Below are 11,377 nucleotides of genomic sequence, written 5' to 3'. Positions count from 1 at the left end.
ACATAGCGGGGGTGGCTCATCACGCAAAAGGAAACCATGGGTCAGCCTGGTATGGTCAATGCGGAGACGACACAGTGTGGTCAAGTCCTTGCGGGAGAGGCGAAAGGAAGAACGCCATGGGCCTGTATTCACCTTAATGGCACGAAGTTTATTAGACAGTGGAGTAGCCTCCCAAGAATTGGCCCATGACTGTGCAAAGTGGGATTTGATGTGAAGCCGTAAATCCGCAGCAGGAGGGGTTACAGAAAACGGGGGGTAAGTAACTGCTCCCCCAGCCAAACGATCAGCGAGCTCATTACCCGGGATACCCACATGGCCCGGGACCCATAGGAAATCAATGGAACAAGCAGCACGGTGAAGATCAGCGAGATGGTCATGGATGGCAGAGACCAAGGGATGGCGCGAAAAACACCGGTCAATAGCAAGAAGGCCACTCTGCCAGAATCACCTGTTTAGTAATTATCCAGCGATTATTCTCCGGTTAGGCGTTATTACGTGTTCGTACAACGCGTTTTCCGCGCTACTCCCAGAATGGAACTTAAGCGGCTGCTAACAGGAAATGTGCAACTTGCCCTCTCTAGTGAAGCGCCTTGGTCCAAAACTTTGTCGAACTTTCATTTTCTTTGATACAGCGACAAGATAATACGTTAATATTTCGTATCTGGATAATATGTTAATATTTCGTATCTGTTATTCCTGTCGGTCGTTCATTTCCACTCTGGTAGTCTGAATCTATGGACGTAGCTATACGCTCGTAATCTGCATACCAGTCAGTCACACACACATACTACATTCACCCGTGCGGCTTTATTCCACTCAGCTCGTGTAGCCCCGTCCCCTTTGTCTGCAGGAAAGTCCTTAGTTAGAGTATCGGTTATTAACAGTCACAATGACAAAAAATTAACTGAAAACTACATCAATGGAAAACTCCCGGGATTCTAGAAAATTCCCGTTTTTCCCAGTTTTCTTGCGGATGAAAAAATTCCTGGGTCTTTCCGGAATCTTCCGGGCCGTATACACCATGTAATAGTCTCTTGTTAGGAATGGTATCAAAACCCTTCTGGAAATCTAGGAATATGGAATCGATGTTAGATCCCTTGTCGACAGCAGTCATTACTTCATGGGAATAAAGAGCTAGCTGTGTTTCACACAAACGATATTTTCTGAATCCGTGTTGGTTATCTATCAGTAAGTCATTTTCTTCAAGGTGAGTCATAATGTTCGAGTACAGTATATGCTCCAAAATCCTACAGCAAATTGAGGTCAGTAATATGTCTCTGTAATTCAATAGGTTACTCTTATTTCCTTTCTTGAGTATTGGTGTGACCTTTGCTACTTTCCAGTCTTTAGGAACAGACCTTTCGCCAAGTGAACGGTTGTATATGATTGCTAAGAAAGGCACTATTGTGTCTGCATACTCTGAAAGGAACCTGATTCGTATTCCATCTGGACGAGAAGACTTGCCTTTCTTAAGTGATTTGAGTTGTTTCACAACACCTAATATATATAATTTTTCGTGAAGGAATTAAGGAAAACTGTATTTAGTAACTCCGGTTTAGTGGCACCATCACTGAGGAAACTGCTGTTGGGTATATATAAAACTGAAGTATAAAATGGTCCATACTTGATACTGAAATCCACAGGCTATGAAGTCATCTTGCAAATGTATCAGTTCACTGTGAGATGTCAATATATTTTTCAGTACGACCAACTATCTTTGCCCACGTCAGTTGCTCATTTCTGAAACTAGAAGTTTACTATACCATGCAATTATGCAAAACTTCTCCTCTGTGAATCAAATCCACTACTTATCATACGTGGTGACCTCCATCATCCATCGAATACAGGAGTTTGTTTACGAGTGACGAGCCATACAGTGCTGTACGCATCTCCACTCAGCCACACCCACTGCATTTCTCACTTCTCGAGAGCAGATACCTCAACCATTAGACCAGCTGATTCGTTTGCTGGCGTAGATGGAATTACCATTGTGGATCATGTTTTTTACCCATGGTTTGCAAACACTACCGCCAGAGGTTCTCATGTACATCCTCTGCAGTAGGGTAACATCCACCGATTCGATTTCCCTTTTGCTACTCTTCCCACAAGTCCTTCGGGATAAACTCTAGTGCAAGTGTCGATGAGACACTGAGTCAGAAGTGGAGGTGTGCTCAGGCAGCCGACTGGTCAAGGAGACTGCCTGCAATAAGCAGCAAATCTGGGTTCCTGTTCCAGTGCGGCACAGATTTCCAATAGTCACTACAGATGTAACTCACTAGGGAACCATTTAAGGAATATTCAAATTACATTTTAAGACAATCCCGAAACAAGCTGCATCCTCATACCAATACTAAATAACTTTGTAATTATTACTTTTATTTCTGTTTACCTTTCTTTCGTCATTTCTTCCCGAGTGTCTTCAATAACTTATATCTACAGCCATTCACGTAAGTTTTGTTGAGTGGAATTGTGTGAAACATCCCGTTTGCATACCCATTTAATTCAGAATCAATTTGTAAGACACACAATCATCACTAAAAACAAAATCTAGATTCAACACATCAATATATAAAGAATCTTTGGAAATGGGTATGATTTGTATGTGAAACTTCCTACGTAGCTAAAGTTGAGCGACTCTGAACTGAACTTAATTCTCACGGCAAATACAGAGAGCGAGAAATCTTCTGCACATGTGCTCAATCTTCAAAATATCATAGCCAAAAAAGTGAGAAATAAGTAATGTTTAATGGCAACTGTAACCTCTATCCAAAAACTGAAGGAATCTGTATTTTATTTTATTTACTATATCGGCTGATTAATGCCAAAATAAGCAGTACTCTGAGGGTAAGACTTGGGGACGTGTGGCAACACAACTCACCGGAAGCGCGAGACGGCTGCGTCATCGGGTGGAGGGGTGTGTCGGGCAGACGTGGGAGGCGCAGCTGCAGCAGGAGACCGGCTGTGGCCGCTGTGGGGTTGACTGTCAGAGTTGGGGGTGGACCCGCCCCCTGTGGCGGTCGGCGAGCTGCACAGAGAAACACTGTGTGGGTGGGCGTGTTCACACAGGGGCTCACTGTAGGCGATACAGCTGAGGGACTGTCCACCGGGGCAACAGAACACACAGTGCCAACAACACCAGCCCCTCACTTAACGTGACTGTGCCACCAATTAACTGGTCTTTTTCTGCACTACTTCTGCTATATACCCCAATGGCATAGCTTAAGATGCAAAACAACAAATTTTTCACAATGAAGCACAGACCAAATCCCAAACATCAGGGCCAACAATTTTGCTGCCCTGACAGAACAACTATCAGACACAATTTAGAAGCAGTTAAAGTCATCTGGCTGCTACTTTTGGTTGTGAGGTGATTTGAAAACTGATATATGGATGCTGAATTATATCACTGGAGGAAAAAGAGAGAGAGAGAGAGAGAGAGAGAGAGAGAGAGAGAGAGAGAGAGAGAGAGAAACTGATAAGTTGGGGTATCAACTTACTGTTTAAACTATATGGTCATGGATATGCAGGCGCTCTGATGTGAAGCCCGAGGGAATGAAGAAGATGGACAAGAATTACAAGAGCTATGCTATAAAAGTTATCGAGAGTATATTCAAAATTTGCATTTGAGTAAAGCAAATAGAACTGTATATATGCATGTAATGTCTCCACAATTCGATTCCTTGGAAAGACAACAGTGGTGATGTGTTTCATAAACAACAATTTTCGTGTTGAGCAGTTTGCAGTAGAGGCCACCATTAAAAGAAAAAAATGGATTACACAGTGTATGCAATTTTATCTGATGGACAACGTTTACAACTTGCGAAGTAACCTGTAGTCTACTGAATATGGATTTTTTTTTTAAATTTAAAAAGAAACAAAATAGACTTGTCTGGAGCATATGTATCCGAGAGAGAGAGGCAACAAATGATAGCTGGATGAAAACGTCACATCAATACTGACATTGTGGGAGATATGTCGTACACCTGTAGATGAACAGCGAATATAATCTGCTGTATGCCCGTAGCAGGAAACCTGATAGGATTCCCTGGACGACCTCTGGTAACGCCACAAGGAACTTCAAAAAAGACAGGGGGCAGAGATTTCCTGTCTGCTTTGTTAAAGGGAATGCACGGAAAATATTCAGGGCGATAGCTGAACAGAGACGAGAAGGAAATGTGATTGTAAGGCACAGCCTTGAGTGTGACAATGTTACTGTGCTGGCTGGAGTATTCTCTTCTTGTTTGCCCCCAGTGTGCATGAGTAGCCCCAGTGCTCATAGCTCCTGCTTGACTGGATATCTCAGGGAGTCACACCCTGCTCTTTGGGGCCAGTCACCCAGGGGTAGCGTCTTTTTTAGTAATCAGGAAAGTCTTCAGTCCCAGGTTTGAACCTCACCATCACTTTAATTTTGAATACGAATCATCAGCATTGGTGTCTGAAGACTTCCAGCATCAGGTGTCGCCCTCTTTCAGCCAACAGCCTTTCCAAAGAGGGCGGAGGGGCCGACAGAGGTTCAGGGCACTCTCTTTCCCTTGAGGTCTGAAACTGCTCCTAAATGAGGAAGAATTGGCAATGATCAAAGGTTGAGTAACCAACGAAAGGATAACGTTCTATGATTCTGGAGCTGGAAAGTTAGGAGTTCGAATGTGGTTGGGAGCCAGAAAATAAGAAACGGATTTCTGGTCACATGAGAATAGGGTAGTAGCAACAGCAGTAGGATTCAGTATCAATAGAAAGGCAGTGCAGAAAGTGAGTATAGATATGTTCTCATGAGAATCAAAAGCAAACCAACAACATGCATAGTTCAGGTATACATGATGACGTTGCAAGTTGAAGGTGGAGAGAGAGAAAAAGTGAGGATATTGAACAGGTAATTCAGTACTATGTAATAGTCATGGAGGGACTGAAACGCGATCATAGGGGAAGGAGTAGAAGAAAGGGTTACACGAGAATATGTACTTGATAATAGGAATAGGAGAGAACAAATGCTAGTTAAGTTCTACAGTAAATTTATCGTAGTAATAGCTGGTATAGTCTGTTCAAAAATCACTAGACGAGGAGGTATACTTGGAAAAGAACCGAAATATGGGAGGTTTAAAGTCACACCATATTATTGTCAGGCAAACATTTTGAAATCAGATACTGGACTGTAAAGCATACCCAGGAGTAGATATAGAGTCATAACAATTTAGCAGTGATTAAGAGTAGGCTCAATTTTACGAGACTCGTCAGGAGCAATCGATGTACAAAGAAGTGGAATACAGTAGTACTAAGGAAAGAAGAGATGAGATTTATGTTCTCTGAGGCTACAGTTACTGCAATAATAAGCAGCTCAATAGGTAGTTCAGTTGAAGAGGAATGGATATCTTTAACAACGACAGTAACAGAAGTTGGAAAGAAAAACGTAGGTACAAAGAAGCTAACTGCGAAGAAACCATGGAAAACATAAGAAATCCTTCCGCTGATCAATCGAAGATATAAGTTCAAAAATATTCAGGAAAATTCAGTAATAGAGAAATATGTCACTTAGGAATGAAATGAATAGGAAGTGCAGAGAAGATAACGTGAAATGGCTGCACGAAAAATGTGAAGAAATCAAAGAAGAAATGATTCTTGGGACGACTGACGCAGCATATAGAAAAGTCAAAGCAATCTTCCACAGAATTAGAAGCAAGCGTGGTAATATTAAGAGCACAATGGGAACTCCAGTGTTAAATACAGAGGCGAGATCAGATAGTTGGAAAGAGTACACTGAAGGCCTCCCTGATTGGAACAACTTGTCCGATGGCGTGACAGAAGAACAAGCAGGAGTCGGTATGGAAAATATTGGTGATTAGAATCAGATTTCAAAAGCGCTTTGGAAAATTTAAGATCAAAGAAGGCATAAGGTATAGACAACATTCAATCAAAAGTTCTAAAATCATTGGGAGAGGTGGCAAAAGGTCTATTCTCACTGGTGTGTAGAATGTATGAGTCTGGCAACATATAATCTGACTTTGAGAGAAATATAATCATCACGATTTGGGAGACTGCAAGAGCAGAGGAGCGTGAGAATTATCGCACAATCAGCTTAACAGCTGAAGTATCCACGTTTCCGACAAGGATAATACACAGGAGAATGAAAAGAAAATTGAAGTTCCGTGACGTTCATAGGATTTGTGGTCCTGGAGAAAGCGTTCGGCAATATCAAGTGGTTCAAGATGTTAGAAATTCTGACAAAAATACATGTAAACTATAGGAAAAGACGAGTAATTTGCAATATGTACAAGAGGCAAGAAGGTAAAATAAGAGTGGAAGACCAAGAATGAAGTATTCGGATTATAAAGGGTGTCAGACAGGAATGTAATCCTTCGCCCCTACTGTTCAATCTATACATGGAAGAAGCGATGACGGAAATAATGGAAAGATTGTAGAGTGGAATTAAAATTCAGGGTGAAATGATATAAGATTTGCTGATGACTGATTCCCTCAGTGACAGTGAAGAAGAATTACAGGGTTTGCTGAATGGAATGAACAGTCTAATTAGTACGGAATATGGAATCAGAGTAAATCAGAGAAAGGCGAAATTGATAAGAAGCAGAAGAAGTGAAAACAGCGAGAGACTTAGCATCGTGAACGACGATCAGTAAGTAGATGACGTTAAGGTGTTATGCTATGTAGGCAGCAAAGAAACCCACGACGAACAAAGCAGGGACGAACATAGCAGGGACGAACAAAGCAGGGACGAACAAAGCAAGGACGGACAAAGCAAGGACGGACAAAGCAAGGACGGACAAAGCAAGGACGAACAAAGCAACGACGAACAAAGCAAGGACGAACAAAGCAAGGACGAACAAAGCAAGGACGACATCAAATTCACACTAGCGCTGCCAAAAAGGGAATCGTGCTTACCTGGCTTCTGCAGGTGGCTCACCGAGCATACTGCTGACTTCAATGACTTCTTGCGGGTACTCGAGCACAGCGTCCGCCCAGCCCCGCGTGGCCATCACCTGCAGGTGGTCCTTTATGAAGGCGACGGCAGCCCTGGCGGCGTCCGGGCACGAGTGCCTCACTGCCCTGACGGCCGTCGCCGCTGCGGTCTCGACGGCCAACTGCGAGATCAGCTGCCGCTCGCAGGCAGCCTTCAGGGCCGACAAGCCGTACTTGTCGGCCGCCGAGAGCAGCTGGGCGGCCGTGTCGGGCAGCTGGGGGGCCTGCAGGGTATACGTGTAGGCGACCAGGAGCCTCAGCACCGGGCCCTCCACGTCGTCGATGCTCACCTGACCGCAGCTGGCCTCCAGCATGTCGTGCGCGAACATCGCTGCGAACACGGGGCTCGCGGCCGCCAACACGGCCCTGTGAGCCGCCACCCTCGTCTCGCCCGCCACCAGCGTCACCAGGGCGCCGTCACCCCCGTCTAGCAGGGCGGCCAGGGCCTCGGTTGTGGTGTTCTGAACCTCCGTAACTGCCGACATGGTGGGTGGTCCTGAAACACAGTGCCACTGAGCAGCCCTCACACTGCACCCTCAACACTTGTACGAGGCGCATGCATACCTGTATGAAACAGCAGCTGTTAAAGCGTTGTCCACCCTAAATCAATTGCAACGTCACCAGTTTCCTTAAAATGACAAGGGCCCATACTGCTTCGCGATCACCTAAGGTTTGTAACTACCACTGTGGTGCTGTGATAGACTGCTTTCACTCTCTAAAAATGTTATCGTTCTCAGTCAAAAGATGGTTTATTTATGTCTCAGCAAAAAAATTAGCAAAGCAACAAACTTGTTTCAGCCATAAAGTTACACGACTTATATTTAAATCCAAGTTGGTGGCACCTCTAACTAGGAAAAATTTTCTTCCTCCTTATCCCAAGTTCCTCAGATCCGTGACACCTGATCAGAAGCAATGTACATCTAATGCAGAAATCAGTTTCCTCGGTGAATGTCTCAGGCTAGGCACGATTAAACTTGACCGGCCACCTTGACCGAGTGGTTCTAGGCGCTTCAATCCGGAACCGCGCGCGTGCTACGGTCGCAGGTTCGAATCCTGCCTCCGGCATGGGTGTGTGTGATGTCCTTAGGTTAGTTAGGTTTAAGTAGTTCTAGGTTCTATTGGACTGATGACCTCCGATGTCAAGTCCCATAGTGCTCAGAGCCATTTGAACCATTTTTGATTAAACTTGAAACCCAGATGCCTCTCCTATTCCACGGAACTATAATGTTTTATTGACTGCTGTACAGATTTCCATGTAAATTCGTCTCACAAACATTTCACACAATAGAATGCCCCGTTAGTAGCTGCTGCTGTAATCAGGTACTATTCCCTTAAAAGGGGCAAACTAGGAACGCTGACGAGACGGACAGGTTTATCTTTCACGGTTTATGTTTCCATCTAGGATCATACACTGAAGCGCCAAAGAACCTGGTATAGACTTGCGTATTGAAATACAGAGATACGCAGTCAGAAAACGGCGCTGCGGTCGGCAACTTGTATGTAACACAAGTGTGTGGCGCAGTTGTTGGATCGGTTACTGATGCTACAACGGCAGGTTACGAACATTTAAGTGTGTTTGAGCGTGGTGTTATAGTCGGCGCACGAGCAATGGAATACAGCATCTCCGAGGTGGCGGTGAAGTAGGGATATTGCCGTACGTCCATTTCACGAGTGTACGTCGAATATTAGGAATCCAGTAAAACATCAGATCTCCGACATCGTTGCACCGGAAAAAGATCCTGCAGGAACGGGACGAACGACGACCGAAGAGAATCGTTGAATGTGACAGAAGTGCAAGCCTTCGGCAAATTGCAGCAGATATCATTGCTGGGGCATTAACAAGTATCAGCGTGTGAAACGTTCAGTGAAACATCATCCATACGGGCTTTCGGAAAACTTTTGTGACTGCACGACACAGAGCCTCAGGCCTCGCTTGAGCCCGTCAGCACCGACAGTGGACTGTTGATGACTGGAAACACGTTGTCTGGTCGGACGAGCGTCGTTTGAATTTGTATCGCGCAGTTGGTCGGGTATGTGTATGAAGACAACCTCGTCAATCGGTATACCATGTGTGTCAGCAGGGGACTGTTCAAGCTGGCGGAAGGTCTGTAATGTTGCGGGGTGAGTGCAGCTGCAGTGATATGGGACCCCTTATACGTCTAGATGCGACTCTCGAGGCATGACACGTACGTAACCATCCTCTCTGATCTCCTGCATCCATTCGAGTCCATTCCGCATTCCGACTGACTTTGGCAATTCCAATAAGGCGGTGCGAATCCCACACGTCCAGAATTGCTACAGAGTGGGTCCAGGAACGCTATTCTGAGTTTAGACACTTCCACTGGTCTCCAAACTCCCCAGACATTAACATTATAGAGCTTATCCGGGATGCCTTGCAACGTGCTGTTCGGAAGAGATCTCCACTTCCTCGTACTCTTACAGATTTAAGGACAGCCCTGCAGGATTCTTGGTGCCAGTTCTCTCCAGCACTACTTCAGACATTAGTCGAGTCCATGCCTCACCGTGTTGCTTCACTCCTGCGTGCTTGTGGAGGCGGCACACAATATTAGGCGGCTGTACCAGTTTCTCTGGGTCTTCAGTGTAACAAGACCAACATATATTACTCCTACTTTTGAAGCGCTGGTAGGTTAGCACGGGCAAAGCTGAGAAACTGAATTACCGAATATCTGTTAGGTTTTTTCACAGTTGTGTCACGTGAGCTGTCCTGCGATGCAGTTTGAGCAATCTGCACGGAACGCAGTAAACAACACGAGAGCAATTATTTGATCTCTGAGTAACAGTGACAGCAACGTCCTCTGAGCTTATCCTGCTCGAGGCAGACACTGCAAATGGGTCTGCTACTTAAGTGAAGGACATCTTTCGATTGAAAGGTGTACAATTTATGTTTTATTTCAAGCATCTGTCCATGTTGATAACTCTATGCTTGCAACAATTTGTGACTGTGACGTCTTCCAGCGGCAGCAAAACCGTTTTTTGCAATTTTTAAAGGAGAAAGACATTGTCGAAGAGAAAAGTCGTGTAACACAGCCTCAACTCACCTCGGACTCGGGGAGAAGTGACGTCACGGAGTGGTCTCAGCAGGCAGAACGCTGGTGCAGCAGTGTGGGGCGGACAGCCTGCCCGCCGCTTATATGGCCGGCGGCGGGTGACGTCACTGCCTGCCTGCTGCTGCACGCGTCACCGACGGCTGGTGATGGCCCGTATCAGGCGATCCCTAATCTAAAGTGCGCCGAGCCGTCGGGCTTATATTGTACAGCCAGCCTCCTGTTGCCAAGTGACGCCCCTGACCCTGGGAAATCGAAAATTTGGACACGGGTTCTTTGTCCGATTGAAACTTGGGACTTCCTAAGAGATAACTTTCCACACAGTCTGTATCTGAACAGACTCAAACAGTTTATTTTCGCATTGTCTTCAGGACAGCTGCGGTTGTACTTCTGACGGTTGCAAGTCAGTTCTCTTTGACTCGAATGAATAGTCGGAAGTGAAATCCACACAGCAGGCATATTCTCCACAAATAATACACGTAGTGTTTTCGGATCTTCACACTGGTGCAGGGCTCAATTTCAGCCGGAACGCGTTCCGACACCTCCCAGAGACCTTTTTTTTTCTTTTACAGTTCAGCACCGGAGATTTGAAATAGTACGCGTGTATTAAATCACAACGTAACGATAAGTTACAAGTTACAAGTGAACGTGTCAATGGGACACCAACGTGATGTGACGGGCAGGAGGTACTGCGTGTGTGTGTGTGTGTGTGTGTGTGTGTGTGTGTGTGTGTGTGTGTGAGTATCTTGTTGTTGTGATCGGTACATAGCGCCTTTTATTTACGACTGCCTACAACCTCAGCGGTGTAGTAGCAAGGCGACGTCTCATGTTATGTGTGTCAATGACAAATAAATAATGTAAGCCGTTTTTGAATGTCAACGTCTGTACAATGTGCTTTCACGACATCAATTTATTCCGTGACGTAATTTATGTCATAACTACTAATAAAATGTGCGTATGGAGCACGCATGACTAAAAGTCAGAGACGATACGTCCCTTTGTCCACAGAACTCTTGACCTTTAAGCTCCCACAGGGGGCAAATTTCAACTCCCAATGTAGAACGGAGGTGTATATGTTTGACCCGCAAGTCTATCTGTCTGTCTGTCTGCCCCTACATAGTTCTCAAATTAAAGTTCCAATTTTAAAGCACTTTTTTAATTTGAAAGCTGGTTTAATCTGGACGGTTCTTACCTATAGTTCTGAAAGTCTGTTCAGCCGTTTAAATTTCATCAGCTACATGAAGTAAAAATGTTTTCCGCCAGCGTGCTCTCTTGAAATACCTTACGTAGTCCGTAAGAACTACACCACGTTATGTAGTACCAGATTGTAGAGCTCAAAAAGA

The 11,377-nt window shown here is 44.9% G+C and overlaps 1 protein-coding gene across 1 annotated transcript; it reads right to left on the bottom strand.

The window, feature by feature from the left end:
* Positions 1-2,859: 2,859 nt before the first annotated feature.
* On the bottom strand, positions 2,860-10,077 carry LOC124553669 (speckle-type POZ protein-like). Its single transcript, XM_047127552.1, has 3 exons — positions 10,029-10,077; positions 6,892-7,465; positions 2,860-3,025 (listed from the first exon to the last, which is right to left on the bottom strand). The coding sequence occupies exons 2-3, from the start codon at positions 7,452-7,454 to the stop codon at positions 2,875-2,877; spliced, it is 714 nt and encodes a 237-aa protein (XP_046983508.1). The 5' UTR covers positions 7,455-7,465; positions 10,029-10,077; the 3' UTR covers positions 2,860-2,874.
* Between the last annotated feature and the right edge of the window lie 1,300 nt (positions 10,078-11,377).

Source organism: Schistocerca americana, chromosome 11, assembly GCF_021461395.2.
Source record: "Schistocerca americana isolate TAMUIC-IGC-003095 chromosome 11, iqSchAmer2.1, whole genome shotgun sequence".
NCBI lineage: Eukaryota > Metazoa > Arthropoda > Insecta > Orthoptera > Acrididae > Schistocerca > Schistocerca americana.
Note: the sequence above shows the minus strand (reverse complement) of the source record. Positions and strands in the feature narration are given on the sequence as shown.